General features: G+C 50.0%; 3 protein-coding genes across 4 annotated transcripts; all 3 read right to left on the bottom strand.

The window, feature by feature from the left end:
• Nucleotides 1-1,150: 1,150 nt before the first annotated feature.
• LOC127292998 (STS14 protein) lies at nt 1,151-2,106 on the bottom strand. The gene has a single exon (XM_051322555.2). It carries the CDS (start codon nt 1,956-1,958, stop codon nt 1,392-1,394), a length of 567 nt encoding a protein of 188 aa, XP_051178515.1. The 5' UTR covers nt 1,959-2,106; the 3' UTR covers nt 1,151-1,391.
• Nucleotides 2,107-5,423: 3,317 nt separating this feature from the next.
• On the bottom strand, nt 5,424-7,947 carry LOC127346905 (zinc finger BED domain-containing protein RICESLEEPER 2). Its single transcript, XM_051373149.2, has one exon. It carries the CDS (start codon nt 7,896-7,898, stop codon nt 5,610-5,612), a length of 2,289 nt encoding a protein of 762 aa, XP_051229109.2. The 5' UTR covers nt 7,899-7,947; the 3' UTR covers nt 5,424-5,609.
• Nucleotides 7,948-14,574: 6,627 nt separating this feature from the next.
• Nucleotides 14,575-18,502, bottom strand: LOC127292996 (zinc finger BED domain-containing protein RICESLEEPER 2). Of its 2 annotated transcripts, none has more exons than XM_051322552.2 (2): nt 18,310-18,502; nt 14,575-17,094 (listed from the first exon to the last, which is right to left on the bottom strand). In XM_051322552.2, the coding sequence occupies exon 2, from the start codon at nt 17,060-17,062 to the stop codon at nt 14,870-14,872; it is 2,193 nt and encodes a 730-aa protein (XP_051178512.1). In that variant the 5' UTR covers nt 17,063-17,094; nt 18,310-18,502; the 3' UTR covers nt 14,575-14,869. The 2 variants fall into 2 exon arrangements, with proteins under 2 accessions (XP_051178512.1, XP_051178513.1); XM_051322553.1 differs by lacking the exon at nt 18,310-18,502 and adding an exon at nt 18,099-18,248.
• Nucleotides 18,503-18,980: the final 478 nt, after the last annotated feature.

Raw genomic sequence — 18,980 nt, 5'->3', positions numbered from 1 at the left:
CAATCAAAAGCAATGATGCGAAAGCCCAAAGTAATCACTGAAAAACTAATCTCAGTTGCATGTCTAGGAATAAGCGGCACCGGGAAACGGACTGACAGTTGTGCCCAAATGGATCGTTATTATTTAGGGGGTGCTAGACCAAGCAAATAAGCGTCAAGCATGTTCAAAAATAGGTTGCCTCGTCTCACTAATTCACAGGGTCCAAGTTTCAGCCCGCTACCGTCCATAGCTGCAACAGACCTGACCATGGATGGGTAAAAATGAACTTCCATGGGTCCTTCATCGAAAATACAAGGAGCGGAGCCTCAGGAGCTATAGCAAGGAAACAGGCTCACCTGTATTCTCGACATTAGTGGGGAATTTTCTGAATCAAGGGGTTCTTGAACTAGATACGAGAATAGCAAGGCCTCACATGCGAGGGGAGTCGGTGCGCACTGCCATACGTGATTCTATAGGAGTAGTATAAAATTACATTGAACTACAATTTTTTGGCCGGTTGCAGGTTCAAAAGCAGTTATACCGGACCGCCGATTCCAATAGGAAATGATGCAGACTCGGACGAAAACAAAGATAATCATATATGTACTTTCATAGGCACATAACTGTAATTGTAGAAAAACATGAGAGGGATTTAACCTTTTACCCTTGCATGAGTCAATTTTATAAGAGTATGGAGACATATTTTAGACTAAAACATAACCATTCACGAGATGGTATAAAATATAAACTAAATTGTTGAACCACCACTCTACCAATGGTACAAAGTTAGAACTAAATATGCTGGCACAATGAACTAGGTCACTCAATAACTACTAACTATGTGAGATTGGTCTTGACTTTTGACTCGAAAAACATATTATCCAATTTAAAATATTCAAATTATCCTATTCAATTTTTGAATAATTCATATTCACATGTTATTTGCTATACCATGTCCTACCATATCTAGGACGTCCCTTTAGAATCGGATATCGTTATCCACCGGCTTTTTTAAAATCGGATATAGATACCTTCAAATGGATCCGGACTCAGATTCGTCGTAAACATTATCAGACCTCTAGTGGCACGGCATTCGAAAAGAGTGTCGCCCATGGAAAATACCGAGAACATGACAAGCATCATCATCCTCACATGATAGACATGCTGACACTTCATGTCACCACATTTCTTTCTCACCAAAGCAGTTATTAGCACCAAGAACAGTTCTACGCGGCAGCGACCAACGTAACACAGATGCATCCGTGTCTGAACAAGAAAAACCTTAAGCTACAACAGCGTACTATTATGCTTCTAGTAACGATGCTCCGACGCCGGCCGGCGGCAACGCCTCCGTCCATGCAAGCGTCGCTACCACCGCTGTCAGGCAGGCAGCCTTGCCGCGCGCGCTGCCGCTAGTAGGGGCTCTGTCCCTGCACGTTGCCGTGCGGGTCGTAGAGGCAGAGCGTGAGCGTGGCGCCGGAGGCGCAGCTGGCCTGCGCGCACCCGAGCTGGGCGGTGCGCCGCCACACCACCTGCGTGTACGTGCCGCACTGCTTGCCGGCAACGCAACTGTTGTTGGCGTGGGTGTAGTACCTCCCCTGGTCCACCCACGACGCCACCACCTCCGCCGGGCGCGCGCGGTAGCTCGCCCACCCCTGGTTCGCGCCGTAGGGGCTCGCGGCCATGTCCGCGAACGCGCAGTTCTTGTTCAGCTGCTGCTGGGACGTGGTCGTCGCCGCCGCCGTCGCCAGGTCGGCGCTCCACCGCAGCGGTGCCACGCTGACGGCCGCGCGCGCCTTGTTGTGCGGCGCCAGGAACTCGTCCCCCGCCGTCGCGTTGGCCGCCGCCTGCGCCTTGCTCGCCGCGCCCTTGCTTGCTGCCGGCAGCGCGCGGCCGCCGTAGGCCGGCGCAGCACACAGAGCGAGGAGCACGAGGAAGCACGCCGCGGCCGTCGCGCGGTGGCGGCTCTGGGGAGCCATGAGATCTGGAGTTGGTGAGCCGAGTAATGGCGAGTAGTGAGCAGTGCGCACTGAGTGAGCACTGAAGTGTCTGAGCGAGTGAGTGCCGTCGCTAGCGAGTTAAGAAACCCGGCAGGAGCGAGCGATGGCTACGCGGCAGTCGCTCCTGTAGCTTGTTTGTACTTGTCGTCGTGGACTCGACGCCATTGCTCGTATCCGGGTGAGTGTCGTGTGCCGTTCGATCCCGCACGCAGCTCGCATCGCAAGTGGTGGAGCGCGGAACATGGCGAGATCTGGGGGTTTTGTTGGGCGCGTATCTGATGAGATTTTTTCTCGTGTCGAGATCCAGATCATGATCGACACGACGTTCCGCAGCTTGGACGGACGCAGGCAGTGCTGGCCGGTGCGGCGAACGGCCGCATCGGCATCGGAGAGCTTGCTGGTTACCGAGGGAACAAGAGAGAGAGTAGGACATAGCAGCAACACAGATTGACGCCAAGTGCAGAGGGATCCAAGACCAAGTTGATTGATGGTTCTGATCGAGGATGATTTGGCGAGCACCGTGAAGATGCGTGCACAATCTTGTGAAGCTATTTGAATACTATGCAACTTGCTGTGAAGATCACAACTGTTGCAAAATGCAGACGTGCTCTACGAAATCCAGATCAGCCCTACTCTGCCCAATGGTGCCAGCAGTGGATCAGAAGAAAACAGCCAACTTCGACATCCAGCAAACTTTCTTCAGAGATTCGGTCCTGGCCAACTCATCAATACAGCAGGGGAAAAATGGAGATCCTAAAGATCTGTACAGCAAAGACATCTAAACCTAAGAGCATCTCCAGCCGCATCCTCCAAAGCGTCCCCCAAAGAGATTGAGAGAATTCCTTATTTGGCCCTCTCTGAAGTTTGCCTTCCTTTTTTAGCCCTGGCAAATTTTTTCTTCCTTTCATGACCCACAAAGTTTGGTTGGTTCCTTATTTGGCCCTCTAGTACAATTTAAACACTAAGATGACCATTTTACCCCTGCTGCAATATGTGACAAAATTGCACTAAAAAAGTTGTTATATACTAGTTGGCTATTAAAGAAAACGACCTCCACTGTGGCTGGCACCATTTTGCGCCTGCTGCAATTTATTCCGGAAAATCTCAAATTTATTCTCGAAATTACTCCAATTTTTTTTGTATTTCCACAACTTCAAAAAAATTGATATTAAATAGGCACAAACATAGAGACAATCCGCAGGCACGCCAGAAATTTCAGCCCAAAATACATTGTATTTTGGAAGATACAAAAAAGACAAATTTCTGACAGACTATACGTACACTATACGCCTATATAATGTCAGATTTTTGTTTTTTTTTCACAGCCCAAAATAAAAAAGAGTTTGTGCCAGAAACATTGCACGTACATCCCAAGCATATACATATATTTCTGGAATAAATTTGAGATTTTCATGAAACTCAAAAATTTGCGAGCATATTGTAGCAGGGGCAAAATGGTCATCTTAGTGCTTAAATTGTACTTGAGGGCCAAATAAGGAACCAACCAAACTTTGTGGGTCATGAAAGGAAGAAAAAATTACCAGGGCCAAAAAAGGAAGGCAAACTTCAGCCAGGGCCAAATAAGGAATTCTCTCAAAGAGATTTGGGGCGCGCCGGACAAAAAAACCGTTCCAGCCGCGTCCCCCAAAGTCCATTTTTGTCCGGCGCGCCCCCATACGGTGTCCGGCGCACCGACCCCGTCCCCGTCCCACAGGGACGCACCGGACACGCCGGACACAACGAAAAGCGAGGCGGGGAGTGGCGACGCCGGCCCGTCAGCGGCACGGAAGGCTAAAACCCCGTCGCCTACCTTTGGTCAAGCGACGTTAATGGTGTCCCTGTTTTCCCAGGCGACGCAGGGACGCGTCTCGTCGTGCATGGCCGCGTGGTCGTCCGCGCCGGAGTTATTGCGTGCAACCACCCGCTGCCGCCGCTGTTTTAAGACGCCCTACAGTTCTCGCCGCTCACAATCCTTATCGTCGCCGCCGCCTCCCCCCTCCCAGATCTTCTCCTCGCCGCTCCAAAAATGTCGAGCTCGTCCTCCCGCAAGATCGCCGCGGCGAACGGCTTCGGCCGCGGCAGCCTCACCGTGCCGGAGGCGTGGGCGCTGTACCACGCCCGGTATCCAGTCCCGCCGGACATGCGGCTGCCAAGCAGCGGCAGCTGGAAGATGGTCGTGAACGGCATTGGCATCCCGCCGCCGCCGAAGCCGGACACGGATCAATGGAGGGACGCCATCAAGGCCCGGCGGGCTCAACTCACCGCCGTAGAGCGGTTGGATCCAACGTGGGCGGTCACCAACAACGACGCCTGGTGGACGACGTACTTCAAGTCGAAGTACGACGTCGAGATGCACAGCACCGAGAACCTCGTCGGCGGCCCCAACAGCTGGAACAAGGACGGCCGCGCCCTGTTCTGGGGCGTTCCGGGGCGCACCCTCGACAACGTCATCCGCGGCATCCGCAACGGCGCTCCAAGGTTGGAGATGCCGTCGTCGCCGCCGCCGTCTCCTCAATGGCAGCCGAGGAGGACGACGTACTCCTCCTCCTCGCACTCTTCTTCCTCGGGACCGGCGCGATCGACGCCATCCTCGTCGTACCGGTCGGCGCCCTACACCGTCCCCAAACGGGAGGTCAAGGAGGAGCCGGCGACGCCCGTCAACACGAGGCGTGGCGGCAGCGGCAGCCGGCGGCAGCAAGGGAGGCGCGGCGACGCCCTCCTCATCCCGAAGCCGGAGGTGAAGGAGGAGCCGGAGGAAGCGTCGAAGGCGGCGCTGCTGGCGGAGTACGAGCGGCAGCAGCGGCTCATCGCCAGCAGCGACGACCCCGAGGACTGCCCAGGGCTGCGGGCAGCGTTCTTGGCATCCATGAACGACAAGGACGCCTGGAGGGGCGACCTGGACGCGGCGATCGCCATGTCCATCCGCGACTCCGGCAAGCCGCTGGTGGACCTCACCGACGACGGCGAGGCAGGACCAAGCGGCTTGGTGAAGGACGAGCCCGTCGAGGAGCGCGTCAAGCAGGAGGTCGTCACCGACGACATGTACAACTTCCAGCAGTACTACAATGCCTCCGGCCGCCGCAAGTGGTTCTAGATTAGGTTTAGTTTAAATTTAGTTAAATTTCGTTCGAATCTATGTAAGTTTGGACGAATCTAATCGAATCTCGTTAAGTTTAAAATTTCCAAAATTTTATTTGGGGGACGCGACTGGGGAGCGACGTCCCCCAAAGGCGGCACGAACAAAACACGTCCCCCAAACGCTCAATCCAGCGCGGTTTGGGGGACGCGGCTGGAGATGCTCTAACACTGCCAAACAGCAGTGTCGATGAAACCAGCCTTCAGACGGCTTCAGTGCACAATAATCAGAGCATAATCAGAGCATAGTTTGAGGTTGGATGCACAATCAGGACAGCAAAAAAAGTACAAATCAAGACGACAGACGAATCACATCTAAGAGATAGCCCGCAATCAGTATAGCAGGAATAATTTAGAGTACGAATTACATCTAAGGAACAGCTTAGAACGTTATCGAGCGACAACCTATGTTCGACAGCACCGCAGCACAAACTAGGCTCAACACCAACTAGCCTTCTTCACAAGGCAGGTACAGACTACTACTATATGAACCTATTACTCCAGCTTCACCCCAGCAGATCCAGGAGCTTCTGCAGGAGGAGGCGGCGCATACTGTAGCCAGTCTTTTGCACAGAACAGCGCCTCCACAATTTCAGGACGCAGTGAGCTTCTATAGTCATCAAGCATCCGGCTTCCTGTCGTCGCCGCTGAAAATATGGAGCCGCCGCTGCTCACCATAGACATAGGGATGGCCAGGATATCACGGGCCATCTTCGACAGCGTCGGAAACTTAAGGGTGTTAAGCTTCCACCAGTCCACAATCTCAAAGTCTTGGATGCGAGGCGTCAGGGCTTCGTCCAAGTACTGCTCCAGCTCAGATTTTGAGGGCTGGCTTATTGCAATCTCTGAAAGATACATGTCAAAGTCTAGAAGTCCATCCCCAGTAGAAGGTGCAGCTGCCGTATTGTTATTGGCAGGCGCATTTTTATTGGCTTCCCCTGTCGAGGCAAGGGGCTGTGCAACATAATCCTTGTAAAGGTCATGAAGAGCATCATCCACCACCTTAACATACTTCGCTGCCTCCACGCCATAGATTTTAGAGTAGCTGAACTCCACAAGTTTCATCTTGAAACGAGGGTCCATGACAACAGCAATAGCCAGAACAAGGTTGCAGTCCTTCCAGTACTTGTCAAACCTCTCGTGCATCTCTTTGGCGATGCTACTAAAAACTTGATCTTCATGGGTTATGGCATTTGAAAGTTCTAGCTGAAGTTTCCACGCCTCATGGAAAAATAAGTTTGAAGTTGGATTTGCTGCTGCCATGATGCTATGTGCAGAATCATAGAGAAACTTCAGATAGTTGCAGGCAGCCTCCACCCTCTTCCAGTCCTCCGCAGAAGGTGACTCATTGTAGTTATCATCACATGTCTCTAGTGTGGTGAACGCCTGCCTATAATCCAAGGCAGCAAGCAGCATAAGGTAAGTGGTATTCCACTGTGTTGTAACATCAAGGCACAGGGTCTTGGTGCTGGGGATCTCCAGCTGCAGAGCAATCTCAGCAAACCTCTCCTCTCGGGCAGAAGAAGCTTTAATGAATTTTATGCTTTCGCGGATATTATAGATCACACCGTGAATTGAAGCAATCACATCATGTGCAACTGCATTGAGGATATTGGCATAGCACCTCACAACAAACAGCTGGCCCTTAAGCATGAGGTTGTTCTTATTGGAGAGATGATCTCTCAGATTTGCACTGTAGATATCATGGGATGAGCAATCATTATCCAATGTGATGGTGAATAGCTTGTCCTTCAAATTCCAGTCTGTTAGGCTTGAGCTAATAGCTTCACTAAGTGCATTTTCTGAATGGGGAGAAGACACCATCATGAAGTTGAGCATTCTTCGATGCACTTTCCAGTCCATGTCAATAAACTGCCCTGCAAGTGAAACATAGCCAAGAGTCTGACTAGTTGTCCACAATCCTATGGTGAGGCTGATCCTTCCAGGCATACTGCTCAATGATTGCAGTAGGCTTTCTTTTCCTTTCTGGTAAACAGCATACACCTCTCCCTCCATTGTATCAACGTCTGCGACCCTGAAACGTGGCTGCAGGCTCTCGGTCAAAGCTGTGAAGGCTGGCTGTTGAACAATATGAAGTGGGTAGTCATGCAAAATGATCAGCTTCGCCAAATATGAGCTGCTACGGTCTTGATCAAATGTAGCATTCGCAAAGCCAGTGTATCTGTAACGCCTCTTAGTAGGACGTTCTGCGGTACCCTCACCATCATTGTCGGTCATTCCTCCAGCTGAATTCAGAGCCATCTTCCTCTCTTGGTTTTTTATCATGGGACATGAACCAAGTGTGATGTGCCTCTTGAGATGGCTAGTACCTGCAATTTTTGTACCAGAACTGTATGCAAAGGTTGCCTTGCATAGGTTGCAGCATGCTCGTTGGCATCCCCTCTCACCAGGCACAGGTTCAATAGTAAAGTGCTCCCACACAAGTGATTTCTTTCTCCGGCGTCTTGTTAAGGTTGGTGGAGTCACCTCAGCACTGACCAACTCATGACCATGGGCCATCTCATCGCCATTGACCATGTCGTTAACATGAATCATCTCATTGCCATGGATCATGTCCTCGACTTGAATCATCTCATTACCATGGATCATCTCGTCATCATGAATCATCTCGTCTCCATGAACCATCTCGTTCCCTTGAACCATCTCATCACCATGGATCATCTCGTTACCATCAGCCATTTCATTGCCATGTATCATCTCCTCACCAACAGCCATCTCATTGTCATGTACCATTGCATTTTCAATGCCGTTTGGTTCACCCATCCTGGAAAGATTATCTGATGGAACCCAAAAAGCCTGTCAATTGATCAAATAAAAAAATGTCAGGTGCATCGCAGTCAAATCAGAGCACTTGGAAATAGGCTCGAATCTTGCATACCATTTTAACTAAAATAAAATCGTGTTTCTAAACCACTCCCAATGCATATAGTTTTTCTCCATATGAGATTCAAAAGCCACAACTTCAAATTTGTATGTTTGAGATTTCAAGTAGAGGAGATGTTTCTTAATGTGGCAAGTTTGTCAATATTAATGACGACATCTTGAATCATCAGGCACTGTGACCTCTTGAATAGAAATGTGTCTAACAGTATAACAATATAAGTATATTGTGCGTTAGAGAGAGATGCTCGTGATGTTTCTACATAAGTATGAACATATCATGAAAGAAAAAAGTGGAACCGTGGATCTATCAAAAGACAGGAAAACACCATAAAAAGATCATTCAATTAGCTAAACATCATAACAGAAAACAGAATTAAGTTATTATGGAATAAAGGGGCGTGGCCCTGATTTGGCACTTCATTGGCATATGCACATAAGTTGCAAAATTTAGAGGCCACAACACCTGACATAGCTTCCGACATACAAAGGCGACTATGAACTTCTCACCGTTTGGAAAAAACAAAATAGACTATTTACTTCCCAGGAACAAGCTAAGCTGGGCCAATAACAACCTAATGGAAGGAACCTAGCTGGGCTCATAGCAGCCGGAAACGGGGAACGGTCGCCCGTCCCTTGATCCCGATTCGTCGTCCCAGAAACGGAGTGGGAAACGAGGCTCGGTACGATGCGATTCGGCCCAGAAACGCGTCCCGTCCCTGGACTCTGGTACTATCGAATTGCAATTACTGCAGGGCTGGTAAACAGCGCACCGCCATCCATTCTCTTCCCCTCCTCTATGGTTTTCCAGACTCCTCGTTCTTGAGAACTCGTCATTGACTCATGCTAATCAATTGATCTCCCCGTTGGGGAGCAGACAATTCAGTTTTCCATGGATTTCTCTGACCCTCTATAAGTACTCCCATCTGATGAATTTCTCCCCTCACAGAGGAGTCAAATCACAAGCTACAAGCTGCTAGGTAAACACCTGTGATCCTGATTTAGAAAGTGATGGTGGTTCCTACTGATTTCAAGTCTGTTTTGTTCCATGGATTTGACCTTAGTCTTTGAAGATCTCTCTCCTCTCTTTTGTACAAGCTGCTGCTATCTGCAACTGGTGATCAGCCTTGAGGTTCTGGAACGCCTACACCTGGCTATATGCACGTATTTTACTGTTTTCTTTTTGGTTTGTGGCGATGACTGAATATCTGCACCGATTTTGCTTGTTCTGAGGTTTAAACTAGTTACAGGCTTAATCTCTAGTTTGGTGGTTCATGGCTACTTTACAGTTTTCGTAGTACCGTACCGGAACTGATGGGATCGTGTCCCCAATGAAAAAAATAAAATCGATCTAGCGATGTGTGTAGCCCTATTGTACCCTATTTTTTTCATCCTCCGACTCCCGTCACCCGTTTCCGCCGTACCGGAAACATGGCAGCTATGGCTGGGCTCATATCAACAACCAAAGAATCAATGGCACTGGCTACACAAAAGGTAAACAAGGATGTTCAGTTGATAGAATTGCATATCCATACTTGTACAACCATATTCCTGCAGAAGTGCAGCTTCTAGGGACCACTAAAAATTCCAAATATCAGCGTCCAAAATGACGCGGCGATACCATTTCCCCCTTACCAGACTAGCATAGCCAGAACTGTATTACAACGAAATCCCACAAACAAGAAGTCAGTGCTGAACTCAGTCAGGCCTTCTCACATGGCTAAAACTAACCACAGAAAGTAAGCCATCAACCCTAACAATTGTGACTGACTAGCTCCTTTGTACCACAGCGAGGACAGCTGAATAATCCTTTGCTAGCCGGAAGAACTGACGACAGAGTTTGCACCCGCAAAACCCCCTATCTATAATTAGCCCGCACGAAGCAAATGAAGAAAACAAGAAAATGGATGGCAAATTTCGTGCTCCAGAGACCAAAGCCCCCGCGGCAAATCTTGTGAAATATAGAGAGCCATACGACGAAGCCGCCCCGTAAATAATCGAACGAAGCGCATACTCCACACAGATACATACATACGAACTAGTATAAAAAGCAAACGCAGCCAGATCTAAACATGTGAAGAAATCCTATCCACGGAGCTACGAGCAGCGCGGGCAGGAGGCGAGGGGTAGAGGCGCGGAGGAGGGAGGGAGGGAGAAGGGGATTTGGAGTTTGGGGGGCTTACGGAGGTGAGGGGCGGAGATCCAAGTCGGGGCGGGCGGGCGGGGCGGTGCAGGATGAGGGCTCGGCCCAAGAAGAACGAAGGCCAAACCCTAGATCTGGTTTGGGGCACGGCCGCACGGGAGGGGAGAGGACGGAGACGGACCTGAGGTGGCAAATTTCCGGGAACGGGAAAGCAGCAGTGGGGCGGGGATTTATGGGCTCGCGGCCCACGGCCATGGGCCTGCCGCGCTGGCACGCCTGTGAGGCTGCAGGCGGGCCATGGGTGGGGCTGCTCCGCGTGGACCGCCTATTTTGGGCACTCTGTCTCGTCCTTTCCGGGAGGGGCTGATATATATTTTTATTCTGAAAATCGGGACTGGACCGCGGACCTCTAGGTAGGCTACGGCGTCCGTAGGAGGGAGTCGTCTTGGGTTTGGGCTGGCGTCGTTGTGGTTTCTAGGGTTTCGATTTGGACCGTCCGATTACTCTAGCGTGGATAAGCGTATGAGCCTGCTTTTGGGTTTCAGATCCGCATGGCCTGGTTGTGGCCACAGTTGTCAACTGGAGCAAGTGAATACTTGTGCTCAATGCTTTAATATTATTATTTCTTACAGAGCATCAAAATTTTGGTGCTGAAAATTAGGATTTACAAAAACTTAATCCGATAAATGGGCGACGGAACAAAATGAATAATCAATTAATCTTCGATAGATAAGCACAAGATTATGTAACACAAGATAGCAAGATATAAGTACTTCAAACACGATGGCTATCACAAGGAAAGTAAACTCGGACATAGAGATAACTGAGGCACGCGGAGACGAAGATGTATTCACGTGTTTCCCCACACAAGGTGAGGTACATCACGTTGGAGAGATGCAGGGCTACCACGAAGGTCTCCTGAAGGAGAAGCCCGAGCCTCTTCACAATATTTCACAAAGAGGTCACCGGAGCATCAAACGCAAAGCCAACTAGGAGGTAACCCCTTCAACAGTAACAAGCTCACAGTCTCCCACTCAAACAAATCATAATGGAGAGCTCACCACTTATGCAAGGATGCAAAAGTAAGAACACCATAGGTGGTCGAATCCTTCACACTCCAATTCCACCAAAGCAACAAATGATATGGAGGAACTAGAGAGGAAGAACAAGAGAGGAATTCAACAAATGACTCTAAGATCTAGATCCCAAGATTCCCCGCACTTAGGGCATCTCCAATCGGGAGACCCAAACCCAAAAACGGACTCCGGATGGGTCCAGATGGGTCAAAACTGTACCCAGCGGGGCAACCCATCCTAAAAGCGGATGCTCCCGGCGTCCGGTTTGACCCAAAACTGACTCAAATTTGGGTGCATTTTGGGGCGAGCCGGACACGGGCGGGCGCCCATCTCTGGCCATTTTGTCCGGACGGACACTCGTTCTGGCCCATTTGACAGAGAGACAAAGATAACTAGTAGACCCCGCACCATTCTCTCTCCTTTGTCCTCCTTTCTTCCATCTCCTTTCTTCCATGGACATTCGCCGGAGTTTGGCTCGCCTCGTCGACTGCCGCCGTCGCCTACACATGGAGGTCCCCGTCGCCGCAGCCTCTCTTTTTTTCACACCTGCCGGAAGTCGCTGGAGGCGAAACGAGCTCCGGGCCGCCGGCCTCGATGCCGACGAGGAAGACAACGGCGGAGGCCTGGACGGAGCGGAAGAAGGCGGGGAGATCGGGCCCATCTTGCGCAGCCCCGCGCAACCACGCCGCGTCGTGCCTCGCCGCGCCACCTCGCGCCGCCCCGTGCGCCCAGCCCGCGCTGCGCTACCCCGCGCGCCCGGGGCCTCTCTACCCCGCGCCTCGCCTCGCGGTGCTGCGTGCCGACGGCGGCCGCGCCGCCCGCGCCTCTCTCGTTGACGGTGGCAGGTGGGCGGCCGCGAGGAGCGGAGCTCCTGGAGCGCGGTGACGCGGGCGGCGGGCCTTGCCCTGAGCTCGGCGACGCGTGCCTCCCTCGCCTGCGCCCGCTCGCCCGTGGCGGCGGCGCGGCCGCGAAGGTCGTGAACGAGGTCGGCTGCGTGGCCCTGCGTGCCTCCGTCGGCCGCGCGCCGAGGACGCCATCGCCGACGACCTCCTCCGTGCCGCGTGGTCCGGCGGCGGCGGCTCGTCTTGCGGGCCGGGGAGCGACGGGCCTTGAGCTGCTCGCGGCGGAGCTTGGTCCAGCGGTCCTCGTGCTCGCGCGCATGGTCTCCGCGTCCGACCAGGGCTGCCCCGGCGCCGCGCCGCTCGACAAGCTGCACCGGCACCTCGTCGCCGCGCCTCGCAGCGTGCCGATAGCGTCCGCACTGCATGCGGACGACCGCCGCGCCGAGCCACACCTCTCTGCCCTGCGCGCCCGCATGAAGAGGCGCCCGCACCTCGACGCCGCGCCGTCCACCGTGAAGAAGCTACAGTTTACTCTTTGTGATGAACTAGTACTAGGAATGGGTCGCAGCAGCGCGTTGGGGAATAAAAACGAGTCCCGGACGTTGGGTCTATCCGCGTATCCGCGGGGCGACCCATCCGGTTAAAATCGGACGCCCAAACACGTCTGTTTGGGTCGCCCCGTTGGAGATGCCCTTAGAGGAGGAATTGATTGGTGGAGATTGCTCCTCTTTCAAATCCCTCAAGAAGATGCAAGAATCATGGGAGGGATAGAGAGGAAGCACGCTTTTGAGGTTCAACAATGGACTAGGAGAGAGAGAGAGAGAGAGCAAATAGTGTGGTTGACCTTACCTCCTCAAGGAGGACGGACTATTTATAATCCAAGGGTGAAAACTAACCGTTTGGGGAATTTTCGTGACCCGTACCGGTGGTAAAACCGGCACCGCCGGTTCACACGTCGGAATGGACCAACGAGCAAACGGCTGAACGAAACCACCGCCGAAAATCTCCAGCACACGAGGCTGGACCGGTTCGGAAACCGGCACGCCGGAAATCTCCAGTACATCTAGGATCCCTAAAGAGGATGTTTGTTCCTTTCAAGGTACCGTCATTGCGGCTACAAGTACATCTAGGATCCCTAAAGAGATTTTGGAAGATTCCTGACAAGGAAATAAAGAAACTAATCCATTTGTGCAAACTTTTTCATAGTTTACTCCATAAGGATCATGTCATCATTAGATTTTATGTTATAGTGCCGGATCTATCACAAATTTGATGTTTCCCATCTAACACCCTTCCTTCACTTTGGGGGGGGGGGGGGGGGGGGGGTTGCGAACGTTGCCCCCCTCTGCGTCGGTGTTATGTTATCTTATGATCATGGATATTGCAAATATTGGATCATGTTTGGTGACTCTTCAAAAAGTTCAAATTTTATAGGCTCCTACCCAATGTAATTTTGATTTCTTCAGTCATGAGCATGTCATGCTATCGAGAGGGGCATTTGTGCATACCATGAGGAAAATGTCCCGCAAAACTCTCACAAAGTATTTCCTAAAAATCCACTCAAAATCTCCAAACATATCTCAGGTATCTCCTAACTTTTTTTCATGGTACCTCCGACCATGAAAGTTTGAGAGACTGGCAAGGCCTAACCTAAAAGTGTCTATTTATGTCGACACTCATGAGTATGGTGTGCAGTCAGAACAACCGACCTTTTTCTGTATAGGTGTGAGTAAAATCCATATGGCACCTCCAAGCAGAAGTTTTCATCCAAACTCAAATATGAGGGTGTTTTGTTCGATCAAGTGCCACCGAGGTGATTATAATCTGGTACCTTCAAGCGTTCACATTTCTGAGATTAAATCTTGTCGTTATTGGAACCAGAACCTCCGAGCTTTTGCGTCTTCACTTCCGGGGTGAAAACGAACTCGTGCTGCGTTATGTTCCTATCTGTACCACTGGGATTTTTCTCGATTATCTTCAAGATCCAATTTCCCATTTGAAAGGACGATCTTTACCAACTATACAACTGTGCAAGCATCAGGTCGGCAGCACAGCCAAACAGTAACACGCTGCCAGAATTCGATAATCTTACACCTACGGGAAAATTCTTACGGGTTGGGTTTTATTTTTAAGCCTATACAGTGAGTTTCCTCACTGTGTATATTTTATTATTTTTGGGTATAAAGAATGAAGTTAAAAGTACAAAGTGCTGGAGAAGAGCACTTAAAGAAAGTAAAACTAAGCTAAGCTAAGCTAGATTACAAGGAAAGGGAAAAATCTGAACCCTCATCCCGTAGGTATGTCCCCGTAAATGTAGCATTACTCTCCAGAATTTCGCCACCAACGCCCAACGGAACTGAGCAATCTACGAAATAATAACTGCGTGCAAGACATATAAATGCCAGATATGTGACCTACCTCGCCGCAGCAACACATACACCACACTACACTCTAATGAACATAGCCCACTAACAAAATTCTATACCAGACACAAAAGCGAAAGCACAATCTTATGCCACAGGCTAATACATTACGTTGCTTGTACACGACCAATCATAAGCAACGGCAGATAAATATCTCAGGTCACATATTACAACACACAGGTTACACAGCACAGGAAAGGGTACATAACAGCATGGAGGAGTTAACAGAGTTCTACACAGCAAATTACATTCTAGGACAGAACCAATGACATTGATCAGAGTCACTTCACAAACTCTGGCCCAAATACACCTACAGTTAAGACCACCCATAGGTACCTGAAATATATGCATGTCCAGCAAGGAAGCGAGCCTACTCCATCTTGCCAAGCAGCCCAGAACTTGGCGCCTCTGGTGCAGTGGTCGAATACGGAAGCCAGTCCTTCGCGCAGACAAGCGCCTCCACGATTTCCGGACGGAGCGAGCTTCTGTAATCATCAAGCATGCGGGTTCCTGTTCCTGCAGAAAATATAGAGCTGCCGTTGGTCGCCATGGACATGGGAATTGCCAAGATATCACGTGCCATCCTCGAGAGCGTTGGGAACTTGAGTGTGTTAAGCTTCCACCAGTTCAGAATGTCAAACTCTTGGATACGCGGAGTGAGGGATTCATCCAGGTACTGCTCTAGTTCAGATTTTGAGGGCTGGCTTGTGGCAATCTCAGAAAGATACATATCAAAGTCTAGAAGACCATCACCAGTTGAAGGATGATTTGCATGGGTGTTATTCCCATTGGCAGCTGCATGATTAGTTGCTCCTTGCTCAGGGAGTGGCTGTGCTACATAGTCCTTAAAAAGCTCATGCACTGCATCATTTACCACCTTAACATACTTTGCAGCCTCGACGCCATAAATCTTTGAGTAACTGAACTCAACAAGTTTCATCTTAAAACGCGGATCCATCACAACAGCAACAGCTAACACGAGGTTGCAATCCTTCCAGTACTTGTCAAACCTCTCATGCATATCTTTGGCAATGGTACTGAAAACTGGATCTTCATGTCCTGAAGCATTTGCCAGCTCCAGCTGAAGTTTCCAAGCTTCATGGAAAAAAATGTTTGAGGTTGGGTTTCCCGCTGCCATTATGCTGTGAGCTGAGTCATACAGCAGCCTCAAGTAGTTGCAGGCAGCCTCAACTTTTTTCCAGTCCTCAAATGAAGGTGCTTCATTGTAGTTATCATCACATGTTTCTAGTTGAGTGAAAGCCTGCTTATAATCCAAGGCAGCCAAGAGCATCAAATAGGTGGTGTTCCACTGGGTTGTAACATCCAGACAAAGGGTCTTGGTACTGGGGATCTCCAGCTGCAGAGCAATCTCAGCAAACTTTTCCTCGCGATTAGGAGAAGCTTTTATGAACTTTATGCTTTCGCGGATATTGTAGATGACACCATGGATTGAAGCAATGACATCTTGTGCAACTGCATTCAGGATGTGGGCATAGCACCTCACAACAAATAGCTGCCCCTTAAGCGAGAGGTCATTCTTACTGGAGAGATGGTCTCTCAGATTCGCACTGTAGATATCATGCGATGAGCAATCATTATCCAATGTGATGGTAAATAGCTTATCCTTCATACTCCAGTCAGTAAGACTTGCACTAATAGCTTCACTGAGTGCATTCTCTGAATGAGGAGAAGACACCATCATGAAGTTAAGCATTCTTCTATGTAACTTCCATTCGGAGTCAATGAACTGCCCAGCAAGTGAAACATAGCCAAGAGTTTGACTAGTTGTCCACAATCCAATAGTGAGGCTGATCCTTCCAGGCATACTGCTCAATGCTTGCAAGAGACCCTCTTTTTCTTTTTGATAAACAGCATACACCTCCACCTCCATTGTGTCGACATCAGCAACCCTGAAACGGGGCTGCAGACTATCAATGAAAGCAGTGAAGGTTGGCTGCTGAACAATGTGGAGTGGGTAGTCATGCAAAATGATCATCTTTGCCAGGTAGGAACAACTGCGGTCTTGATCAAAAGACGCATTTGCATAACCAGTATATCTGTAACGCCTCTTAGACCGCCTCTCCACGGTACCATCACCGTCATTGTCAGTTCCAATTGTTGAAGCCAGTGCTATCTTATGCTCTTGGCTTTTTATCTTAGGACAGGAACCCAAGGTGATGTGCCTCTTGAGATGGCTGGTCCCTGCAATTTTTGAACCAGAGCTGTAAGCAAAGGTTTGCTTGCACAGTTTACAGCATGCCCGAGTGGCCCCTCCAGCAGCATCCTCAATAGTGAAGTGCTCCCACACTAGGGACTTCTTTTTCCTGCGCCTCGTGGTTGGAGGGGTGGCCACCTCAGCGATGGCCAATTCATGCCCATGGAGCAACTCTTCGCCCTGTGTCAACTCCTCACCTTGACCCATCTCATCACCTTGAGTCATTTCATCAACTTGGACCAACTCATTGCCTTGGATCATTTCATCCTCATGGCCTGCCTCATTACTTGGGTCAACAGTCTCATTACCTTGGACCACCTGACTGTCATTGCCAGCTTCATCAGCCATGCTGGTAGACTAGTACCAGGGAGTCGCAAAATCTGGCATAAATAACATGGTGAAGTCAGATATCAGAGCACATGTTATTTGACCCAAAGGAAGCGAAGTAAAGTTAATATACGCGCTCATTCATGCAAGGAATCAATATCTGACCACATTACAGATATTAGGAAAGCAACATGTAATATTAAGCAGCAACTTAGTATGGTTTAATTGGACTAACTAGCGCACATGTCAAAGGCTAAAGCTTTGGGCTTTAATTCAGTACTGGTGCAAATCCTCAAGACCAGTAGAATACTTTTGCTCCTGGGCATTAGACTCATAAATAACCAGAATTATTTAATGATTCGTAAACTTCCACAAGTTATTCAGATGTACTTAGTTCACATTTGCATTTCACAAATAAGAAACAGTTAGAGAAATATTTAAATAACTTGCTGATTAGATTTCAATGATGCAAGGAAGTAAATATCAAACTTAAGCAATTGTAAATTGCAGACTTGATATCTCTTCTAAAAGAAGTATGCGTCGCCGCCCTGCCCGGGCCAAAATGCTTAAAAACACGTCATTTATAGGAAAAAAATATATCTTGAGGGAACAAATTAACAACTGTCATTTAGAGCAAATTTCTTTATTGCTAGTGCAAGCTAGATGATTTGAGCAGCAATCACTAACTTGTGCATGTAAATTTATGTCTCACATGCATATGCGACCACAAGACCTTACTAACGCAATCATGAAGGAACAAACAAAACGCAGGAGCTCAACGCCGCCATGTAGTAGTTTCCAAAACCCAAAAGAATCAAGCTGATTCCTCTCCGGATTCCCCCATAACGCAGCCATGGCGTCTCCCCTAGAGGCTGAAACTACAAATCTAACCTACCCGCTTGCGTGGTTAACTAGTTGCTAAAAAAAATTCAAGCTTTGGAATCAACCGCGCTCGCGAACTGCTGCAACATCAGTAAGAAACTGGGCCAGGAGCGAACTCCCATCGGTAAAAAAAAAATTAGCAAACAAAAACCGAGGAATCCCTCGCGGAGCCCACCGTTGGCCCAATCTGGCGGCGCGAAATCGCGATCAAGCGCGGCGCCCTGGAAAAGCCCAGATTTTTTTCGAAGTGCGCGCGTAGATCCGACGGAAACGAGCACAGACGGGGTCCGAAGGCGCGCGGATCTGAGCGTTTGTTCCGTCCGGAAAGGAAAGAGATTAGGCGCGCGCGGTGCAGAAATGGAGAGGGATTTGGAAAGTTTACTTACGGGAGGAGCAGGAGTGAGGGCGGGGGAGATGGTGGTGGCGATCCGGGAGTGAGCTAGGGCTCGGCCCAAGAAGAGAAGAGGCAAGGCCGGAGTGCAGATCTGGTTTTTGCGGGTGGGGAGGAATGAATGAGGCGAGGTGGGGGACGGACGGGGGCGAGGGCGAGGCGCAGTGTAGTGTAGGTGTGGGGAGCGAGTTTCGGTGGGAGTATAGGAGTGACGTTCCGATCCGATGGGCTGGCTCTCTCAGGGTCCCGGCCCATCCATCGCTGGCTGATAGCAGGCGCCGGCGACACCGCGTGCCGCTGCCGGCCGGGCCATGGCCATGGTGGTGGTGGTGGGGGACGCGCGCGTGGGTTGGGCGGCTTATCTTTTTCGCTTTTCTCTCGGGAAGTGTCTTTTTTTTTGAGACGCTCTCGGGAAGTGTCTCTGCCTGCTTTTCTCCGTGGAAACTTCACCCGGTGCACGGGCCTCTCGCCGTGTCGTGAGGGTCGGCAAACCACACCACCACTCAAGAACTGTGCTCCAAAACAAGGTGAAGCTTAAGCTAGGCCGCTTGGGCCACAGTTTACGACAGGCCGTGCGTGCTCGGGACCGAACCAGAAACCAGAAACCTCCCCCTCCTCGCTGTGATTACTCCATTGCACTTTGACAAATCGTATATTTTTGCGTCT

The sequence above is a fragment of the Lolium perenne genome, chromosome 4 (assembly GCF_019359855.2).
Source record: "Lolium perenne isolate Kyuss_39 chromosome 4, Kyuss_2.0, whole genome shotgun sequence".
Lineage (NCBI taxonomy): Eukaryota > Viridiplantae > Streptophyta > Magnoliopsida > Poales > Poaceae > Lolium > Lolium perenne.
The sequence above is the reverse complement of the archived record's forward strand: the minus strand, read 5'-3'. Positions and strand labels throughout refer to the sequence as shown.